The sequence below is a fragment of the Misgurnus anguillicaudatus genome, chromosome 3 (genome assembly GCF_027580225.2).
Source record: "Misgurnus anguillicaudatus chromosome 3, ASM2758022v2, whole genome shotgun sequence".
In the NCBI taxonomy this organism is placed as follows: Eukaryota; Metazoa; Chordata; class Actinopteri; order Cypriniformes; family Cobitidae; genus Misgurnus; species Misgurnus anguillicaudatus.
Genome location: NC_073339.2, coordinates 31,932,652 through 31,956,213, shown reverse-complemented (window position 1 = coordinate 31,956,213; position 23,562 = coordinate 31,932,652). Strand labels below are relative to the sequence as shown.

The 23,562-nt window shown below is 37.3% G+C and overlaps 1 protein-coding gene across 2 annotated transcripts; it reads left to right on the top strand.

The window, feature by feature from the left end:
- Nucleotides 1-71: 71 nt before the first annotated feature.
- ncapd3 (non-SMC condensin II complex, subunit D3) lies at nt 72-21,307 on the top strand. 2 transcript variants are annotated; one of them, XM_073864572.1, is made up of 35 exons: nt 72-198; nt 547-701; nt 845-1,007; nt 1,121-1,296; nt 2,519-2,686; nt 2,873-2,934; nt 3,035-3,122; nt 3,243-3,376; nt 3,479-3,551; nt 3,634-3,759; nt 3,960-4,212; nt 4,355-4,390; nt 4,473-4,596; nt 4,682-4,751; nt 5,942-6,076; nt 6,315-6,535; nt 7,597-7,788; nt 8,363-8,460; nt 8,597-8,706; nt 8,804-8,911; nt 10,325-10,433; nt 10,582-10,683; nt 11,362-11,600; nt 12,483-12,562; nt 12,679-12,816; nt 12,941-13,074; nt 13,846-14,042; nt 14,145-14,255; nt 14,763-14,933; nt 15,029-15,138; nt 17,750-17,817; nt 18,106-18,147; nt 18,759-18,821; nt 19,800-19,857; nt 20,975-21,307. In XM_073864572.1, the coding sequence occupies exons 1-35, from the start codon at nt 147-149 to the stop codon at nt 21,045-21,047; spliced, it is 4,239 nt and encodes a 1,412-aa protein (XP_073720673.1). In that variant the 5' UTR covers nt 72-146; the 3' UTR covers nt 21,048-21,307. The 2 variants fall into 2 exon arrangements, with proteins under 2 accessions (XP_073720673.1, XP_073720668.1); XM_073864567.1 differs by having other exon boundaries at nt 4,352-4,390.
- The last annotated feature ends 2,255 nt before the right edge of the window (nt 21,308-23,562 follow it).

Below are 23,562 nucleotides of genomic sequence, written 5' to 3'. Positions count from 1 at the left end.
GAGCATGGTTTATGAGGCACAAACAGCGTGCTCTTATTCATTGTAAATAGCCTTAGTAGGATTTGTAAAGTTATTTTCCGGGTTGAGCCGCAGTGCATACTGGGACTTTCCAGCGGGCAGCGTTGGCGCGTTATTTTGAACGAAGGATGGAGCTAATACGCGCGTTTCAGTTATTAAAATTAAACAGCGTTTCTGAAGGTATTATTTTACTTTATTACCAAAATATGGTGTACGAGCATTTATTAAACGGGTTTTTAATGTACAGAGTGTATTGCTTTATTAAACCCTAAATATTTTGAACTACATCTGCCGCTGTCATTTCGGGGGTCGGTTTGTTTTGCTTTAGCTCAGCTCAGCCCATGGATTGTTAAACGTGCCGTTTATTGTGTTTAGTTAAACGGAAATTAAACTTTGTGTTTGACTAAAACGGAGACTTTTTTTAAAACATCGATCTGTTTTTTTCTCTCGAAGAGAACAGATGGCAAGTTTTAATGCACCATCATTATATACATTGTTTAAAGCGTATTATTTGTGGACATGTTTCAGCCTGGGTGGATGCAGTGTGGGATTTTGAGTTTACCCACACAGACCCTCTGGACCCTGTTATTGAGGAGGAGATAAAGGAAAACCCTGATGTTTTCAAAACTGTTTACATGCAACTGCTGCCCTTCTCCACTGATGATAATGATGACAACACACAGGTATAACTTAACCATGTTATAATGTTGCGATTCCATTATGTTACCTCACCGAGTGTTTTACTGTATTAAATTGACTCAGTTTAAGACCTAATGATGATCATGTTTCCTGTTTATGATTTCTTTTTTGTGTTTTTACTCTGTAGAGCGTCTGGGTCGTGTTTGGTGAGAATGGTGTCTCTCCAAAAGCTTTGGTGGCTGTTCTTTCCTATTTCATTCTTAGTGCTAAAGGCAAAAGTCCCAGTCTTGAGCAGAGACAGTGTGGTCTACAGGCAGCTTCTCTGTATTTGTTGCTGCTGAAAATACCAGGTCAGTTTCTAAACCCTACATGAGGCTGAATTGCAAAAATATTTGAATTATTTGTTATTAATGTGTGCAATAGTCATAACACACTGTTTAACTGTGTTTTTGTCTATCTTTAGGGAGTGTTGCGAATAAAGTGTACCATCAGATCCTCTTTGATACCTGTCTAAACATGCCACTGAAATGCTGGCCACAAGACTCTGGCAGGAAACGAAAGAAAGATTCAGTGAAAAGCTCCCAGGGTGATCCTAAAAGTGGCAAACGATCCAAACCTCCCAAAAAAGTGTCAGAGGAGGTACATTTTCATTTTTTTATGTGGCATTGTTAGTATTACCTAGATCTGGGCCGGTTAGTTTGCTTATTTTAAGTTAATAGGAAATTTGTATTAAAAATATTGGTTAGTGGTGTCAAAAATAAACACGTTAAAGGGATAATTCATCCAAAAATTATTTACTCACCTTCATGTTGTTACAACCATGTACATATTTTTTTGTTCTGATGAACACAAGAAGATATTTTGAGGAATGTTTGTACTTAAACCAATGCCAATGGGGCCTCTGATCGGTTTGGTTACAAATTTTTTAAAATGTCTTCCTTCATTGTCATCAGAACAAATAAATTTATACAAGTTTGTTACAACATGAGAGTGCGTAAATAATGAGAGAATTTTCATTTTTGGGTGAACTATCCCTCAAAATATATTTCATACTCATTTTTTCCTTTTTGCATTAAAGGGACACTCCACTTTTTTTTTTAAATGTGTTTATTTTTCAGCTCCCCTAGAGTTAAACAATTGAGTTTTACAGTTTTGGAATCCATTCAGCTGATCTTTGGCGCAATGATATTACGCAGTGCCCGAAAATAATCCCCAGCTATTGAAAGTTACCAAGGGGCTAAACCTTTAGCAAATCCATAGCACATGTAACATAACGTATGTAAGGAATAATTGATGACGGGCCATTGAATTATAAGAAAATAATGCACACCCAAGGTGCTTCGCGTCATGCCGTTATACCGTGGGTGTGCATTATTCTCAAATAATTAAAAGGATCGGATTCAGTTATTCCTCTTATACCACGGTTACCACAAACATTGCTCTGGTGCCTATTTTAAAGACATTTGACAAGTTAGGTGTGCGGTTATCAGAAATTAATGCATACCCACGGAACATTTCTCAGACAATCAGAATACAGCATTCAACAGACCCGTGGTATAAGTAACCATAATTGATGTGTCACTAGGAAAAATATCAAAACTCTTTGGTTATTTTTGAGCGTGATGCTAATGATCTAATCAGATTGAATGAATTATGCTAAGCTATGCTAGAAGTGGTGCCGCCAGACCCAGAGATCGACTGAATGGATTCCAAAACGATAAAACTAAATTGTTTAACTCTAGGGGAGCTGGAAAATAAGTCTATTTTCAAAAAAAGTGGAGTATCCCTTCAATGTGGTGTAAAATGTAAACGATAAACAACAACGTTATGTAATATATTGTGGTGTTTGTTTTTCCAACAGATGGAAATTGACGGTGATGAAGATGATGAAGAGGAGGCGATGTACTTTTCTGCACAGGACTTGCTAAAAATAAGAGAAGATATTGTAATGCTGGTTCGTGCACTCCTGAGACTTTTAGAGAAGTTTTCTCTTAAAGACAAACCTCAGAGTACTGACAGCTGTGTTCAGGTCAGTCAACTGAATAAGCAACTTTCAACATGCAGACCTTTTTGTAATAGTTTTGGGGTTAGTGTGGGCCATGAAATAGTTCATAATAATCGAATAATCGAAAATACAGCTGTTTTTTTGCTTTTCATTCTATTTAAGAGCTTGATCATTGTTATTTATACATCTGTATTAACTATTTGCTTACAGCTTTTCACTGAACTTACTAACTTTGAACCAGTCATCGGAGATCTGTCATTCTCTCAGGGAAGGTATAAAACAAAAGAAAATATAAATGCATGTGTCACTCAGCTTTCTCTTAGTAACATGACTTAAATGAACAATGCCACTCTTGTTTTTCTGTGATTAAAGAAATGTTGACCAGTTAGAGAGCTTACCTGAGCTGGCCTATCACGGACTGGGGATTCTCTGCTCAGCCATTCATGGTGAAGGAGATGAGGTGGGAGTTATGTAAATCTTTGATGATGCTTTTTAAGTAAAATATGTTTGTATGACGATCACTTGGTTGTATGTATATTACATCAATTAAATAAATAGTTGTGGCTATTGTGTTTTACAGTGCCGTCGTCGAGTGTTTCGAAAGCTTCTGTATGTGATTTTGATGATGAAAACACAAGAGCGGTCAAAGCCGTGTCTTCTTGCCTCATCTCAGGCAGTCCACAGTGCCAGAGACCAGGCTATCCGTTTTATTAGGTAAGTGACTGCTTTCCCTATGTTTTTTAAAATCTCTTAATTTGTAATTTAAGGTTTCTTTTTTAAAAAAAGTCTGTGAATTGTGTGGGTTCTGCATTGTAGCCATATCATTGATGAGCAGAGGGAGGCCACATTGCCACTTTTACGAATTCTTGTGCAACACATTTGTCATCAGGTATGTCATTATGTATGTCTTCTTACATACTCATATTAAAAGTGATGTTTTTAAATGTAATTGTTGAATTTTTGTGTTTCAGATGGTCGAGAAGTCTGAATATCGAGCCAGTGGAGCACAGGCTGTCGGGAAGTTGATGGCTAAGATGCCGTGTCAGGACTATGCAGCTCTTGTTAAGTGGATCCATAACTACTCTCGAAACAACAAGGTGAGGTGTATGACATGACAGGCAGTCTTTTCTGACACCTAGGGGATGGATGAGGCATCACTCAAATCATTCAATTATCGACATTGTTGAAAAAATGGAAACCGTTTTTAGCTAGTACTTTGTAGTTTATTCATACCCTGACCATGATTTTTATAATATGCACTACTCTACTTACTAATAATATTAATCTCTACAATAAGGTTGCCTTCCGAATGTTTGCGCTGGATGTGGCCATGGTCCTTCTGGAGCAGGACGAAAGGGACGTGGATGACACTGTGGACCCCGGGTTGGCTGTGTATTTGTCTCACAGGTTTCTAGTGCACAACATAGTTTATGGTCATCGTAACGACGTCTCGCCCTCAGTCAGAGGTCACGCGCTGCACTGCCTTGCCCAGTGTCTGGAGCTACGCTCCCAGAATGCCACGAAATGTGTCCATGAGCTCTTCTCCAACAGTATGTTTCATGACTATACAGCTACTTATGTCATATACATCATTGATTCTTTGTATTTGACTGATCTTTTGTACAATTACTATTCTTTAGATCTCCAATCAGTATGTTTGAGTACTTACAGACCTAATTGTTTTTTCAGCAGGTTCTCAGACTATGCTGGAGACAGGCCGATCTGAACGTAAGACAGTTTATGGTGTAAAATGCAATTAGTGAGGGGCGTTATGAAAGGCAGTGGTTGTATAATGTGTTGTGTTTTTTAGAAACTCTGAAGAGAGGAGAGACGGGCCAGAAAACGGCCATGACCTTCAGAACCATTGAACTCACGAAGCACAAAAGCATCACCACGACCCATAGGAGTGATATTAGCGCATCCTTACAGAATGAGGTTTTACTCAAACATTCAAACTCATTCAAGTTTTAAATGTATTTTGTGTTTTTGTATGGCTGATTATTTTATTTTTTTAGATGATGACACTGTGACTCTGTTTAAAAAGCACGTCAGTGACCCAAAAACAAATGCAAGGAAAAGTGCATTGGAGGTAAAAATCTCACTATTTAGATCTGTAAATAGAAATAGAAAATACGAATAGTTCTATGTTAAAGGCAGGGTATTTGATTTAAAAAAATGCTAACAGTAGCCTACTAGCACTGTAATCACGATCCCACTCTCAATTCAAATCGCCATACAAAGCCACGCCTCCTTCAAACACATGAACACGCACAGACCAGACATCCACGGTCCACATCCCATGTCTCATTCACCAGTGAGAAAACTTTGCAGTACAAAGTGAATAACATTACCAAAAATAACGGACATAAAAACTGTTTTAAATTGGAATTGGTTAAAGCACGTTTTCGGTGCTGTAGACGTAGTAGTATGTCGTTACGCTAATTTGTAAAGGAACATAAACTTCATAAACAAAACAATTTTCATCATAGTAATATCTGAATCCAAACATATCACGTACTTTGCCTTACCACCAAAATAAACATTGCAACGACCCTTTCAGATCCTTTGCCTCCCGCAGCTGTTTGCATCTTGTGGTAAAACAGTAAAGTTATCGATGTTAATTTGGGTTTTTGCTCTTTGCTGATCCAGACCTTTTTTTCTCGTTTCCAAAAAAAATTCTTTTTGTGGCTCCTGTGCAGGTTGTCAACTGAGCAGGAAAGTTGCCATTCAGTTTTTTACAGATGGGAGGTGAGCTTACGTGAACGCGCTGAAGACGTATGGTGTCTGCGTGAACAGGTTGCACAGTGGCATATTCAAAACACGTTCACAAATGAGGGGCAAAATTGCATGTGTCCAATTATTGCGTTCTGTCCAAGTTCAATGATTCGTTGAACATTTTTTCGTCCTGCGCCTTTTACAGATGACATATATTTATAAAAATACATTTAAATAACATAACATAATAATTGCTATCAGGATGTGAATAGCCTTTTAATCAGTATAACTAAAAATGTTTCTGGATCAAATCAGATACCCTGCTTTTAAAGGTACTACTGTGTGTAGATTGTTGGCGACATCTAGTGGTGAAATTGCAAATTGCAACGAGCTGGCTCAGCTGCCACAGGACAAACATGCCGTTGTCTGAAATATGTCACATTCCACACAGCCATACGGTGTCCTAAAATCAAATCTTTTAAACTGTTTATGTTGTCTAGTCAGTACACATATTTTACACTGAACACTGAAAATGCATTGTCTGTCTTTTGTGTGTTTGTGTAGACTGTCATGAGTCTGCTGAAGCATGGGGTGATCTCATGCAGTGCAGAGAACCTAAGTATCCTGTCAGATCGTTGCAGGGATCCTGCTGTCTCAGTAAAGAAGAAAGCCATGCAGTGCCTTATGGATCTCCTCGCTGTGAGTGCCTTCTCATCGCACCACATTAAATGCTGCTTCTAATTCTTAATAATTTTTAATTTTGGGTGAACTATCCCTTTAATATAGTACTAGTTTCATTGCAAATACACAAATATGAAATCCAATTTATACAAATAATGTGGTTGCTTTATTCATAAAACCCTAGGTTTTATAATATGAATTGTGTGCCCCCAACATCCCATAATAAACTTATTTCTTTCAATCATCTTGTATCTAGGCTCTGTCTGACAATATGGATGTGCAGGAGGCGTGGCTGAGAGGAGTTTTGCCAGCCGTCATTGACTCAGAGAGCTCTGTGCAGGAAAAGGCTCTAGAGTGCCTGGACCTTGTCATCCTTACACACATTAAAAGTCAAGGCAAATATCATCATAACGACACCTCACAGAGACTTGCCTGGGACTTGCTGGGTCTAATGTGTGAAAAGTGTGAAGACCTCAGGTCAGTAACACATCTTTTGTCAAGGTCAGGAGGGAGCGACATGGTCAGTTTCATTTCTTCTAGTGATGCCCCGAAATGCATCCTGAAAATTCTGTATTCTTGTATGCATTCTGTACGAAAACTGAAAATGAAAAAGCTGTGTATAATTAATATTAGACTTTTTAGTTTCATTAATTTATTGATTTTGAGTTTGACTACAAATCAATAAATAATGAAACTTTATTTTAAAACTATTTTTACTATAACTAAATATTCTTTATTTAGTTATATGCAACAGAATCAACTTTAACAGATTTTTATCTAAATAATAGAGTTTTGGAAAACTATTAAATGTAAAACAGTAGTAAAGTAATGTAGAAACACTGTAGCCTAGCCTTGTTAATACTACATTTAAATAATCAAATTAACACAATCATTAAAAAACACTAAACAATAAACACGTGCAATACACAATAAAAAATGTTTAAACTTGAGCACACTATTTTTCCTTTCTTCTTATTTTACATTACCTCTATTTGTATATAACATGGCTGTACATATTGTCTACATATCTATTGCGTATTTTTGTCTTTTTATTATCTGTGTGCCTTGTCACTGTCATTCTGTATGTGCTGTGGTAGCTTGTATGTGTAAACATACCTGACAATAAAAAGCTCGTCTAAATCTGATTTTAATGAAAACAACTGGCAACACACAGCATGACAGTGTGCAACTTTTCTGCTTATGTCAACGGGCCTAAAATGAGCTTCAGTAACGACTGAGTTACTTTCTTCCATGATTTTCTACTAACCAGTAGTGGAAAAAAGATTCCCTTTCAAACATTTGTTTTGTTTATACCTATAGCTATTTAACCTATAGTATTTATTCAATATAAACAAGCTATACATTGTTGATTATTCTTTTAAAAATAGAACAATTTATTAGAATTATATATATTCTAATTTCTTTGTCCGAACTAGAGTACACCATGTTCTACAGTGTGAGTCATATCTGTTCTCATCATATCTTACAAAGAAGTTTGTTAATTTTTTCCCCATTTTTTGCCCTCAACTCTTCTGTAGCCGGTATTTCAGCAAAGCTTTCAGCGTATGGTCTTCCCAGCAGAAGTTTACTCCTGCCTTTGTGAACGGTCTGCTCTCGCACACAGAGGGAGAGAGGGCTGCTGCCGCCTGGCTGCTGTTAGCCAAAATTGCAAGCTGCTCTCCTAAACTCAATTACGGCACCGTGTTAGAGACCTGGGAGAAGACAGTCAGGTCAGTAAAGAAAGCTAATGAAAAACTGTCAATAATTTGTTATAAAATACAACTTTACTGTATGGCTTGTTGCACAATGCACTGCATTTTATTTGGCTGACAATATAAAAAATGTTACAGGGCTTACAATGCCTGTGCCATCAGACCGGTACTGTTGTGAATTCAGACATTTTAAGTGTTTTTTGGATGCAAATATGATTTTTTTTCATAAATTATATTTCACAACATTAGTAATTCTCAGTTGCCAATTTCTGTTTTTGGGCTATTGTTAAAAGAAATTATGTCTCCATACAAAATGTTAGCTGCAGAAACACTGTCAGTGTTAAAGCACAATGTTGAGTTGTAGGTTTGCTTAGTATAAAAAAGCTTATTGCGCTGCAAGCATACAAATAAAGTTAGAATGTTTGTTTTCTTGTAAAATAATTTAGGATTTTACTGATGTACTGTTTAACAGTGCACAGTGGTGTCTCTTGCTTTCCATATGTTTAGTTTCCTTGTTTTGTTTTGGAGGTGTGTCTGTACTGTACCTTCTTGCTGTTTTAAAAAATATATATATTTCATGAATTGTTTTCAGTTCACCAGTTACTTCAGTTTCAATGACCTGCCATATCTTGAGCGTTATGGGTGACATTTCTTCTAATCTCAACGAAGACACCAAGAACAGAGTAGTGGGTGAGTGTTAAGCCCTGTTTACACCAGGTATTAAGATGTGTTTTGGTCGATCGGTCCCTGACAAACAGATCTTAGTCAGTTTGCAATGTTAATAACTTATAAAAATACACATTTGTGCCTACTTGTGTATGTGTAGATGATCTGATAGGCTGGTTGAAGACTTTTAGCCTGCCTTTGGAGGTTATCAGTTCCTGTGTGGATACTCTACTCAGATTTGGAAAATCTGAGAATGCACAGGACACACTGGTAAGATCACATAATCAGGAATGTCTTAACATGTTGTGTCATAGTTACAATATTTTAATTATTTATCTCGTGCTCGCTCTCTCTCTCTGTGTTTCAGAGGTTTCTGGACCGTTTCTGTGGAGAGCTGGTCTCAATTTGTGAGGCATATCTGTCCAGTGTCATTCTAAATGAGAACGGGGCTGAGAACATCAATGTAGATCTTCTGGTACACAGCTCGTATTTACATAATGTCATAATGACATTTTTTATTGTGATTTTTCACCTTCTCCTAAGCCTGTGGTACAATGCAGGATTTTTGCACTCCTATAAGATCATTACATTATCACACTGTGTGACATGGATCGTTTAAACTTATGACAAGCATGTAGACTGTACGATGATGACACCTATTAAATTGCGAGTCACGTTTGTGCGACCGACATCATCAGTATGCGCTAGTGGTAAACAAATACTGATGCTGAAAACTATCGTAGGCTATCTTTGGATGCAAGTGTGGGAAAATGTCTATCTTTGTTTGAACCTTTCTCACTGTACGACATATAGGACCACTGATGAAGAGCCATGATCACAGAAATCGCGACGATTGTTTCACGATGGCAATCTTTCATCTGGGAAAGCCAAAAATCGTGCAGTGTATCCCAGGCTTTAGGAACTTAAAATGAAATTGCCTGTGAAAATACAGCTAAAGTAACTTTTGTGATTTATTTCATTTTCTACATAAAATCTTCCTACATAATACAGAGAGCATTCTGTGAAAATATAACCTTGATGTCTTTAATATTGAGTAAGACCATGTCAATATTGAAAGTATTGATGGTCCTTATCTCATAACTAGATTATAAAACTTTAGGCTTGATTTCAAAGGCAGGGTCACATATACCTATCTGGGTCACATATACCTATCTGATAACGGCAAAAAGCAGACGATTAACAATGTTTGTATGGCCGTTTTTGACTCTTGCATTTAATAAAAGGGTCTTTTGATCAGTGATTGAGTGCCATTGGTGGAGTTTTTAACCCTTCAAAACCCTTATTTATTTACACATTCAAATAAAAACCCCTGTTGATCTCAGAGACCATAACTTATTAAAGGGGACATATCATGAAAATCTGACTTTTTCCATGTTTAAGTGCTATAATTGGGTCCCCAGTGTTTTTATCAACCTAGAAAATGTGGAATATGCCAACAAAGTAACTTGGTTTTGGTAAACCATTCTCTGCAAGCATGTGAAAAAATAGGTATTTGAAATTTGGCTCCCCTTATGATGTCAGAAGGGGATAATACCGTCCCTTAATCTGCACTACCCAACCACAGCACTGCTTATTAGTGCAGAGATCAGCTCATTTTTAACAGGACACACACAAAATGGCACATTTTTGCTTAAACTTACAAAGTGGAAATTTTAGCATGCTATAATAAATTAGCTGTAGGCTATAGTATTTTGAGCTGAAACTTCACATATGTACTCTGGGGACACCAAAGTCTTATTTGACATCTTAAAAAGGTCTTGTGAAATGTCCCCTTTAAAAGCTTTAGTTACAGTGAAGAATGTTTGCCCTTCACGTTACCATTCCCATCACAAAATGCATGGCTTTATTTTTTCCCATTCTTTTACAGGTGAAACATCTTTTTACACTCGGTGTCGCTTCTCTACATTGCCCTTCTAAAGTGGGGAAGAGAATTTTTCTTCTGGTTCAGTCCATTCTCACTCCCTGTGAGCAGCAAGGTGAGCCAAAGAATTATTTTAGCTTTGTCTGGAAATTTTCATCTGCACAGACTGAGATGCAGTGTTGCATCTGTTTTACAGTAATGCTGGTTTCTTTGGTGTAAAATCTTTTGTCTTATAGGCTGCACGTGTCCTTGCTATTTTTCAGGTCATGCTGAAGGTGATGAGCTGCCCCCTAGTCAGCCTCTGTCACAGTTCAAACCCAATTCCATGCCCACAGTGGTGCGAGCACATGCTGTTATTGCATTAGGTATGAAACATTAAAGACTGACATCTATTTTGTGTCCATCCACAATACATCCATGTATTGTTTATAAAACACTCTTGGACATCTTTCTATCACTTCCTCAGATTCATTACTCTTTCTAAACTTGGCTTTATATATATACAAGGTATTATTGGCTTATAAGGCCAATGATAAACGCTTACCTGTTTGTTAGACAGTGGACTTTAAAATAATGTACAACCTTATTGTAAAGTGTTACCAAAATGTTAGATAGAATATGGGCCTTTATTCATTTCAATTGTTTCAATTTTTAAACTTCATTTGCTCACGTATAACTTAAAATTCAGACTAAAGTCTAATTACGAGATTTGGAGTATCAGTCATATTTTACTCATTGATTTTAACTTTTGACATAGTCTTACTCTGTCAATATTAAAGATATTTTCACAGAATATTCTTTACATTATGTAGTATGATTTTATGTAGAAAACAGTAATTCACAAAATATGACTTTAGCTGGGTTTCCATAGAAATTCAGCTGTTGGCTGGATTCAAAATCTTGGCCGCCACCATGACACTGTCATTTTGCATTGACACCTTGTGTTTAGATTGGTCTAGTTAGTGTGTTCAAAATAAATGTGGTCTTCTGTCTGTAATAATGTATATAATTTAGTTTAATTTTGTTCTGTTTGTGTCTTATAGGTAAGTTATGTCTGCAGCACGAGGAGCTGATGTTGAAGTATCTGCCGGTGTTTGCGCGGGAACTGGAGGTGGGCACAGAGCTGGCTGTGCGCAGCAACGTGGTGGTGGTCATGTGCGATCTCTGCGTGCGTTACACCAACACGGTGTCGCGATATATCCCCAATATATCAGCCTGCCTGAGAGACAAAGAGCCCATCGTCAGAGAGCAGACCCTTATTATGCTCACCAACTTACTGCAGGTACGCATGCACATCTGTGATCAGACAATGGGAGGGATAGACCATCATGTTGTCATAAAAACTAGCAAAAACAAAAAAGTGTTTTTTTTGATACGGCAAACAATGTTTGCACTTTTAGAAAGACAAACCAATGAATGGCTTTCATATAGTTGCATAAAGAGAAAAATGGAAAACAGCTTTCAAAGTAATTAGTTTTTTTCATATTGCAAAATTGCCTGTACTCTGTAATTTTAACACTTACTATGAAATACACCGTTACAGGAATTAAACTTATGCACAAGCTTAAGTTTCAAGCTTAAGTCAGTCATTAAAAATGTGGCAAAATGCAATATTTGCATAAATTTTCTTGGAAATTTAAATCATTGATTACATTATCAAAGGTGACATATCATGAAAATCAGTCTTTTTCCATGTTTAACTTCTATAATTGGGTCCCCAGCACTTCTATCAACCTAAAAAACATGAAAAAAACAACCCAGTAATTTAGTTTTGGTAAACCATTCTCTGCAAGCATGTGAAAAAATAGGTAGTTGAAATTTGGCTCCCCTTGTGATGTCAGAAGGGGATATACTGCCCCTTAATCGGCACTATCCAACCACGGCACTGCCATTTTGTTCAGAGATCAGCTCATTTGCATTTTAAGGAAACACCCAAAAATCCACAAAATGGCAATTTTAATATGCATTAATAAATTACCTAAGGGGTATTTTGAGCTAGAACTTCACATATATATACTACGGGGACACCAATGATTTATTTTACATCTTTAAAAGTCTTGTGAAATTAAAGCTTTAATAAAAAAGTAATCTGATAATAGTAATGCATTGTGTACCCATTACTGTTATGAACTGTGGCATCATCATTGTTTTGCTCTTACTGCAGGAGGAGTATGTGAAATGGAAAGGTGCACTGTTTTTCCGCTTCGCTGTTGTTCTCGTGGACCCTGATCCTACCATTGCAGAGTAAAAAGCATAACAGCACACACTAAAGCTTATCACAATCCCAATTGTTTTACACATTTCATCTGTCTTGAATATGAACATCATTGTGATTAATGCATTTGTTTTTTGTTGTTTAGTCTCTGTGAGTACTGCCTGGTAGATCTCCTGCTTAAAAAGAGTCCACTCATGTTTTCCCAGCACTTCATTGAGTGCATTTTCCACTTTAACTCCTATGAGAAACACAAGAAATATAATAAATTCCCTCAAACTGAGAGGTACGTACTGCAATTCGACATCAGATTTGGACAAGTAATTCCATTCCTCAAAAATCTACAGATGTTGCCTGTTGTGATGTTTAGGTTTATTTAAGTGGGCGATTGTTTGTGTTTTTCCTGTCAGTGAGAAAAGCAGGTTTTCTCTGAAAGGTCCTCAGAATCAAGGCAAGCGTTTCAGGATCTACAAGTTCCTGTTGAAAAACTTTACTGATGAGCAACGCTTCAATATCACAACCAAACTCTGCCAGGATATCCTGGGTGAGAGCTTTATACACCGTTTATATTACCCTGATTATTTAGGGTTACAGAATGCTGTACAACTGCCGGAGTACACACAATTTGCATCATACACTCACCTAAAGGATTATTAGGAACACCTGTTCAATTTCTCATTAATGCAATAGCCTCTTAGTGCCAATTGGGCATCGTTTAAATACCACGGCCTACCTGAGCATTGTTTCTGACCATGTCCATCCCTTTATGACCACCATGTACCCATTCTCTGATGGCTACTTCCAGCAGGATAATGCACCATGTCACAAAGCTCGAATCATTTCAAATTGGTTTCTTGAACATGACAAGTTCACTGTACTAAAATGGCCACCACAGTCACCAGATCTCAACCCAATAGAGCATCTTCGTGCCCTGGATGTGCTTCCCACAAATCTCCATCAATTGCAAGATGCTATCCTATCAATATGGGCCAACATTTCTAAAGAATGCTTTCGGCACCTTGTTTAATCAATGCCACGTAGAATTAAGGCAGTTATGAAGTCGAAAGGGGGTCAAACACAGTATTAGTATGGTGTTCCTAATAATCCTTTAGATGAGTGTGCATCAAATGGCAATACAAACCAGTCAGGGGCATCATTGTTAAGTTACATACTGTATTTTTAATTTCAATATTCCTCTGTTCACCAAGTATAGATCAATATTTTTCAAATTAGGGCTATAAGTTTAGGAGCAGAGCGGAAAACAAAGCCATACAATTATCTTCAGTTGACACTCACAGATTTTTCCTCTCCCCAGCCAGTTTTGTTGATTCTGACCTCCCTCTGGACTCGGACGGCTCTGAGTTGCTTGCTGACACATTTGATGTCCTCTCCCTGAAGGAGATGAAACTGACAGCCATGAGTGGCCCAGCAGCAGGAGAGGAACCTCAGGAGGATGAGATGGCCATGGCTAAAGCTGTTTTACAAGTGGCCCAGAAAAAGCTGGTCTCACAGGTGAGAACTTAATGCTGGTGAACTTTAGAGGTTGCGGGTCTTCAAATGGTATAAATTAAACCAGAATGAAATCACTAAACTTTGTGTCCGTTCCATGTGCAGGTCCAGAAGAGGAACTTTGTGGAGAATGTTATTCCTATCGTCATTAGTCTGAAGAATATGCTGGAAGAGCATCACTCGCCTGTTATCAAACACCTCATGGCCTACCTACAGGTAACTCAAAAGTCTGTGGGACTTTATTTTGTTGTCGATGAAACACTGACACCCTTACTTCACCTTCTAGTATCACAGATACAATGTGATTTGTGTTTTATGTGTGTTCTATGTATTAAAGGAACACGCAAACTTTTGGGGATTTTAGCTTATTCACTGTATCCCCCAGAGTTAGATAAGTCAATACATACCCTTATCATCTCCGTGCGACCCGTAACTCTGTCTGACGCACCCACCGCTAGCCTAGCTTAGCACAAAGACTTGAAGTAAATGGCTCCGGCTAGCAAATTTTTCCTATTTATATGTTGTGATTTGTATAGTCACACAGCGTGTACAAATAACAAGGTCATATGAGACACAGCCATCTTTTAACCGTGTACATACTGGGAACTATACTCTCAAAAGGCGAAGCACTGCTAGTTGGGCTTAGTGTTGTGCTAATCACTCCGCCCAAGTAGCAGTGCTGTACTGTGTGGAACTAACCTGGTGTCAATTTGTGTGAGACAGGTGACCATGCAGGACTATCGTTCAGAAGTAAAGGAGCTGTTTGCTGGTGATGAACAGTTGGCTGCAGAGGTGGAGTATAACCTGAAACACTTTGAAAAGCAGAAACAACAACAAGAAGAACAGCAGATGGAAAAGCAACTGGCCAGCTTCACATTATCTCCCAATAGAAACGTCAGTCTAACACACATACGAGATGCAACAGTGATTTGTATTGCATTGGTTTATATGCTGCATCTTCTGATTTCTGTCCTTATCTCACTCTTTAGGGTAACACTGTGGCTTCTCCTGCCCAGGCAGCAAATCAGTCAGGTTTTGACACGCGTACTCAAGCTACAAAGGGACCTGCGCAAACCCCTAAATCTGCTGATGCTTTAAGGTAAAGAACTAAGTAGGGGCATGGTGTTTCTGTAATGGCAATAATACAGTGTGCTTCTATCTGATTCTGCACAAATGCAAGTGAACCTGAAATGATTATGTGCACGGCAGAAAGTGTATTGTATTAAAAGATTGTATAACCTCTGCTGCCCCTTTGAGAAACCTTTTTTTTAACCTGATAAGGAACACTGTGCCGTACATGGCACCCACCCCCTCGGAAGTGAGGCTGCATAAACTTCATTGTAACTTTGAGGCATTAAATCTTCAAAATATGCGGTCATGCAGCACCTGGTTTGAAAGCGTAGACTCTCAGGATTCCATTAAAGGAATAGTCTACTCATTTTCAATATTAAAATATGTTATTACCTTAACTAAGAACTGTTGATACATCCCTCTATCATCTGTGTGCATGCACATAAGCGCTTGAGCGCGCTGCGACGCTTCGATAGCATTTAGCTTAGCCCCATTCATTCAATGGTACCATTTAGAGATAAAGTTAGAAGTGACCAAACACATCAATGTTTTTCCTATTTAAGACGAGTAGTTATACGAGCAAGTTTGGTGGTACAAAATAAAACGTAGCGCTTTTCTAAGCGGATTTAAAATAGGAACTATATTTTATGGCGTAATAGCACTTTTGGGAGTACTTCGACTCGCCTGAAAAGTCTGCTCCCCTTCTCACTCTCATAATGGGAGAGGGAGGGTGTTACTGCGCCGAGTCGAAGTACTCCCACAAGTGGTATCACGCCACAAAATATAGTTCATCCTCTAAATCCGCTCAGAAAAGCGCCACGCCCCATTCTGCACCACCAAACTTGCCCGTACAACTACTCGTCTTAAACAGGAAAAACGTTGATGTGTTTGGTCACTGCTAACTTTATCTCTAAATGGTACAATTGAATGAATGGGGCTAAGCTAAATGCCCCAACAGTTCTTAGTTAAGGTAATAACATATTTTAATATTGAAAATGAGTAATTCCATTAAGCGCGCACACAAAGCATAAGATGATTTATAGCAGTCATGAAACTGTAATCTAATTAGTTACCTGAACCGGGCGGCGCGGTTTAAGTTTGTATACTTACCTTCCAAATCTTCCCTTTATCTGCTTCGGTGAAAGTGTCCAAAACAAATTGATCATAAATCCCCAAGAGTCCAAGGTAATGGAATATCCAAGCCTTTTACTCCAAAACGATTTGTTCGCTTCACAATCTTGAAGTTTCTGATAGAATTACAATATAAAAACTGTAAACAATTAGTTCACTACCGGACATTCGTTCGACTCTTACTTCTCATTCAACACTTATGATGCTATATTTGGTTGTCACGTTTGTGGAGCAAAAGTTGATATTTTTGAAAAAGTTTTTAATCAAGTTAATTCAAACATATTTCTAAGATTAAATGAATTTTAAAGCGTAACTAAACCCCTGGTCAGAGCCTGACTCCACCCACTGCAATATTTAAAAATTGCAAGAAAAGTGGGCAGATCCCAACGGAGATAGAGGGGACGAACTAAGCTCGTACCAAGTGTGTGGTGAGATTGTAACAAGGGTGTGATGAGCTTGAACCTGCTTACGTCAAAAGTTATTTTTTGGGCCCAACATCCAATAGGAAATTTCAACTGCAGTAGCCACCGTTCAACCTGAAGAGGGCAGCACTCAGACGTTTTTACACCATATATTGTAGTACTGAAACACTTTATATCCAAATGTCAAAAAACTTACTAAAATCAATGAACAGCACTAATAAAGCATCATTCTTACAGATCGTTAACTAAAAAAAGTTGGTTTAGGGTTTAGTTACTCTTTAAATGTCTTTTCTTACTTTATATAATTAGACTTTATTCTCACCATGAATATAGCCTTAAAAGATGGCAGGGCGTTTAAAAGAAAGAAAGTGTAACTCCCATTGTGGGAACATTAATAGGTCGCATATTAAAAATCATCAAAAGCATCCATTCGTCCATTAGCAAGTAGCATTTCTGATATTAAAATATGACTGATGTTATATGATGTCTAGCTGATGTAATCTGGGGTCTCATTTATAAAACTGTGCGTAGGATCCTTACTAAAAGTCTACGTACGCACAAACCAAAAATGGCATACGCCAAAAAATATTAGGACTCTTGCAGGTTATCTGTGATTTATAAAGGGAACATTTATATGAATCATCCTCAGATCCCACCCTGCAAGCCCATTCTCTTATTAAGTTATTTTTTTATAGATCACATTCACAACCTTTGCGTGGGAACTGGCGTACGCTTGTTTCCACCCCCTTTTGTGCGTACGCACGCTTTATAAATGAGACCCCGGATGTTTAAATATGAGATGAAATTCCTTTAGCTGGGTTTTCACAGATTGGGTCACAAATGCTCTAATTGCTCTGGCCTTGACTCTGGACCGCACATACGTACAAAACTAACCAATCAGACGTCAAGGTACCACCCAAAATGCTTCTAGAACTGATCAGAAACAAATAAATATATTTTTATTTTTTAAAACTCATTTTAAAACATTTTCATGATTGATCATCGCTGCCCTACGTGTAAACATAAAGCAAATAAATGTGCATATCAACATTGTATGTTTATATTGTGTTCACTTTTTTTTTGTAGGCGACGTACTTTTGCAGGCATGGTGACCCCTGTCAGAAGACATACTTCCCTTACAGTGATTTCAACAGGTGAAACTAATAAAATCTTTTAAGTGTTCGCTACACAACAATAATATCATTCTTACATCAGCAGTTTTCTTAGCAGATATATTTACAATGTCTGATAGTATCCAATTATATAATTTCCTGTTAAATAGAAATGGCTTGTTTAAAAGGACATTGTTGGATGACAGTATCATTAACTGTAACGGAGTTAATACCAGCATCTGTATTGTTTGTTACCGTTTTATTATTTTAGTATGAAATACTTTGTATTATCAGTTGATTGACTTTTAAGACATTTCTCTATGCTGACAGGACGAGCAAAACAGGCTGGGAGAGCCATTAGTACTCCACAGGGTAAGATTCATTGACCATTTGGTTTCATTTTGTGTCATATTTTAGACTTTCAGATCTTCAGACTAGCAGATGAAGCTTGATTCTTTTTTTACAAATAAATTCTGTGACCGAATGGTTAGAAAGTCAGACTTCAATTCAATTCTCAATGTCGGCAAAAAAACTAACAAGGTGTCTGTGAGCAAGTCACCATTTCCCCAGTTGATCGCTGGGTGCCGCAGCGAATGGCTTGCGCTGCTCCGGGTGTGTGTGTGTTTACTACAAAACTCACATTACGAGTATGGGTTACCATAACGTCACTTTCACGTACACTGAAATTATGAAATAAATAAAATGCAGAATTTGTATTGACAAAAGATTTATCCTTGATTTTCACCATAAGATCTGGCTCTGCCATTTGATGTGCCTTTTTTAAGGTTGCAATTAATAATCAGCTGATAAAATTAGGTCATTCCTTACATGTTTCTTCTGTGTTAATATCTTGTTTTGCACATCCAAGAAATAAAAAAAGATTGTAGATAAAGCATTGTGTTGAGTTGTAGCACTTTAAGGTGCCTGTATTGAAATGTGTATGGCTGTTTTCAATTTCTCATATTTTTATGTGTGTTTGTTAGTGAGCATCAATGAAGTAACATTTGGAGAGCAAGTCAGTGCTATCTGCAGTGAATCTGGAAAAGGTATGAAATATGAGATTAATAGTTCATATCTTTACAGTGGGATGGTGGAAGTGGTGTCCTGTTTTCCTAAAAATAAAGGTGCTGCGCGATGCCATAGAACAAGCATCTATTAATAGGTGCAGTGTGTACATTTTGGCGCATCTAGTGGTGAGGTTGCGAATTGCAACCAACGGCTAGTCCACGGCTCACCCGTCGCTTTTGAAACACATAGAGAAGCTACAGTAGCCGCCACCGGACAAACATGTCATCGTCGGAGACAACTTAGTACAAAAATTGTCCTTTAAGGGCATCTGTAGAAAAATGGCAGCACAAAATGGTGACTTCCATTTAAGGGGACCCTCGGTGTATGTAGATTAAAAGGTCTCGTTCTAAGGTAATAAACGCATAACGGTTCATTATGAAAGGTCTTTATACACCCCTGATAATATAGTTTTGTATATTATTTTGCATTTCTGTCAAAAGATCCTTCTAAAAATTACACACTGCACCTTTAAGAAACATTAACATCCAAAGCAAGGGTTTTCAAACTGTGTGTCGGGACCCAATTGTGGGTCACACAGTGGGATAAGTGGGGTCATGGGTGTTGCAGTCAACTGTTTAGTTCAATTCATGACTAGCAACGTAAATAAACACTACTCGATTATAAAAAAATGTGTTTCCTCATTATTCCTTTTAAAAATATGTTTGATATGTGTAATCTATTTGAGTAGGTCCCAAATGAAAAGTTTGTGAACCCTTGATCTAAAGAACCTATTTGATTCAAAAAAAGTTTCTTTATAGTGGAAAAAGGTTTCTTCTATAAAAAGGCAAGAATGAAATTACTTGTAAAGTTTTTTGTCTGATTAACTTTGGGGAACCAAAAGTGATTCTTCTAAATGGCATCGCTGTGAATTTTAGTTAAATGTTGGAAACATAAAATTTTCACATGGACTGCACCACTGGTTAGCTGAAACATTGAAATTTGTCTCTGGGTTACAGGCAGTAAGGATGTGGAGGAAGAAGAGAGCATTTTACATCTGATGTCACCTGAGCAACAGTAAGTTTACACTGATTAAACTTCATTTACCATGTCCCATTACTTAGAGGAACATGCCCAGATTTTGGGAATTTACCTTATTCACCGTATCCCCCAGAGTTAGTTAAGTCCATACATACCTTTGTCATGTCCATGCGTGCTGTAACTCTTTCTGACGCAGCCCCCGCTAACTTAGCTTAGCACAAAGACTGGAAGTGAATGGCTTCAGCTAGCTCCCAATAAGTGACAAATTAACGGCAACATTTTCCTATTTATGTGTTCTGGTTTGTATAGTAACACCTTGTACAAATAACAAGGTAATACAGCTATCTTTTAACATTATACATACTGGGAACTATAGACCATTTCAAAAGATGCAAACAACACCGGCCCAGAAGCACTTCCCGTCTCAGTCTTTTAACACTAGATAAATGTTGGGATAAAATACAACCAACATAACATATAGAACTGAATCAAAAAGTTAAACAAACATCTTAAAGATAATGATATATGTGAAATTAAAAAAAACAGTCACAAATTGAAACAGGAAGTGTTTCTGGACCAGTAGTGTTTACATCTTTTGAAATTATCTGTGTTTTCGGAGGGCGAAGCACTGCTTCTTGGGCGGAGTGACTTGCTCGCAGCACCAGAGAAGCCCCCTGGTGAGGAGCAGAGAGTTCGGTCAGAGTTGTGCAGGTCACTCCGCCCAGGTGGCAGTGGTTCACCTTCTGAGAATATAGTTCCCTGTATGTATACTGTTAAAAGATAGCTGTCTCATATGACCTACACGGTGTGACTACACAAATCACAACACATAAATAGGAAAAAGTTCATGTTATTTTGTCACTTATTGGGAGCAGTATGCTAGCTAAAGCCATTCACTTCCAGTCTTTGTGCTAAGCTAGCGGGGGCTGCTTCAGACAGAGTTACAGCACGCACAGAGATGAGAAAGGTATGTATGGACTTATCTAACTATGGGGGATACGGTGAATAAGCTAAATTCCCAAAATCTGGGCATGTTCCTTTAAACTACACTTACAACAATCTAATATGTGGAAAAAACTTTAAATGAAAGAAGCATATGATATGTGCTTTCCTTGGTATTTGGCACCTTTTCATTTATTTGTTTCTTTTTCAGAAAACCAGTGCCTAGGCAGTGGAATGTGGAATCTCCTCTTGTCCAAAAAACGCGAACTAGAAAAAGGTTGTAAACATGCATATATTGTAATATGATTATTCCTTTTTTGGAAGTATTGTTGGACACTACTTTCAATGCCCTTTATGTATCATCAGATTCTCCTCTAAAGTGTGTTATATTGTCGGAAAGTATCTACCTTAACTAGCCATCTGCATCATTAGTGAAGGGTTATACTTTGTAGGATTTACCTGCTCTATATTTTTTAACCAGAATGATGTGCTGTAAATCTCTGATAAGTGAAACATAAATATTAAAAGAAAATGAAAGAAAATGTGTCCTTTTAAGCTTTGCTTTATGCTTTACCAATCTCAATAAGCTTTGCTTATTAAAAAATTTACTATTAAAGCATGATGCTATTGACATTAAAAAAAGTATTTGTTTTATTTTGTGTTTTTTCATGAATAACAGAAAAGTGTAATTGACTGACACCTTTATAAACTATGTAATATGTTGAACATACGTAAGTTGAACATTATTGAAAAGGTTTTCCAATAAAATGGTTTACAGTTACGCTTTGACACATTTGAGAAATGCTCTATTCTTAATATTTGCAAAATAATAAGTGCGTTTCTCGTACAATTCGTACAAACTGCACATCATGGATTTCCTGCAAAAGCCTGTAACTGGTTCAAAATCCTTAGTTCAATTCTCAAAAGTACATTTTTACGTCAGTGAACATGTCAGTCTCATCAAAATGTATAGCCAAGTTGTCAGTGTATAAAGAGTTTACAATTGTATATGTCAGTATTTTCTGATTTGTACTGCAAACGAATTCACATTTTAACCTTTACTTCTCTTTTGTAAACAAATTACACACATTCTGATATTGAAAAAAATGTGATTTTACAAATAAATTACAAAATTAGAAAGGTTCACTGTACACTTCACAAATTCATTCCCCTTCATTAGTGAAAATCAAGATTCACTTTACAGCAATTTATCAATTCAGTTCACAAAAAAAGTGCGTACAGCAACAGATAATGGCACAAAGGTGAATCTTTTTGCATGACATGACTTGTACGATGAACTAAATCCTAAATGTTTTAAGGTGTAGAAGACTATTTAACTGAAAACCACTATAACATATTTTGATGAAATTGACAGAAGCGATTGAAAATGTTGGAAACAGCAGAAAAATGTACATGATCATCTGCATGATTGCATCAAGCATTTGCAGTTTGTTAAAAACAATGAGAATTTGTTTTATGTTGTGCACATCTGACTTGATAATGTGAAGGTTGAACAGAGTGTTTTCAAACATGTATTTCTGATCTGAGAAATGCTCCAAAGTGACTGAGAAAAACTAAGGGATTTGATGATTTTATATTTGCTGTGAAACAACCTCGTTTTTTTGCCAGGTGGTGCCATCCGCTCAACCATCTGTTGAAAGAAGTATGGCTCCAATCGTACCACTCCAGGGAAAGTGGTGGCAGGACGCAGGAGCTGGTTATATTCTGCTTAAAAGCAGTAGTCGGGTCAAAAGCAAGGGTCAGTTAAAAAAGAGGCTGCCCAAAAGTTCTGATGCCTAAAACCAGGCCCTGCTGAAAAAACCAGCATACCAGCAAGACCAGAATATGTTGTGTTTTGGTGCTGGTTTGCACCAGCATTAGCACCAGCATCCCATGCTGGTCATACCAGCAAGACCAGCATATGTTGTGTTTTGGTGCTGGTATGCTGGTGACCACCAGCTAAACCAGCATAATTCCCATGCTGGTTTTTTCAGCAGGGGTGTTGGAGAGTTCTGCCGAAGAAGATGCCTGGCCTTGTATAAATAGTTTGTGTATGATAAAAATGTGCACATTATCCAGGACTGCTCTTTGTTTTGAACCATGTAGGGGCGGTTTCCCGGACAGGGCTCATCTTAGTACCAGACTAAAATGCATGTTTAAGATACTTTAATTTAAAAACACCTTGTCCTCTTTAATTTTAACATATTTCGTTTGACATTATTTTCTCTTAAGATGTTTTTGTAAGGTATGTAAAAAAAAGTATGTAAAAACTTCTTAAATGACCTAATATTAATAAGGCCTAGTCCTGAAAACCTAAACACTTTCTGGGAAACCGCTCGGTAATCCTTAAAAGAGTGAAAAAACTTTTATCACAGGAGCTATTTAAATAACACCACATTTTTAATGTAAACCGGGTGAATAAATCTGTACAGAAAATATACTTTTGTAAAAAAAAAAGTATGGATTAACTTGTATGGATTAACAGTTCTCGCTACAAATATAGACACATGGCGCTAAGAATAAACAATCAAAAATAAATATGAACCACTTTCGGTACAAATGTACTTTTTTACAAGAGTATAACCGCCCCATTGATAACTTTTGTACGTTTTTTTGTAACTTTAATATTGTAGATCAGACTTTATTTTATGAAGCAGTATTTAACATTTTTTCCATTTGTCTTTCATTTTGCGGTACACTGTCATCGGCAGGCTTGTCAGTTTTGATTATGGATCAATTATTTTGTGATGATTTAGGCTTTGTTTACTCAACTTCTCTTTTTTTGGATAAGAATGAGTT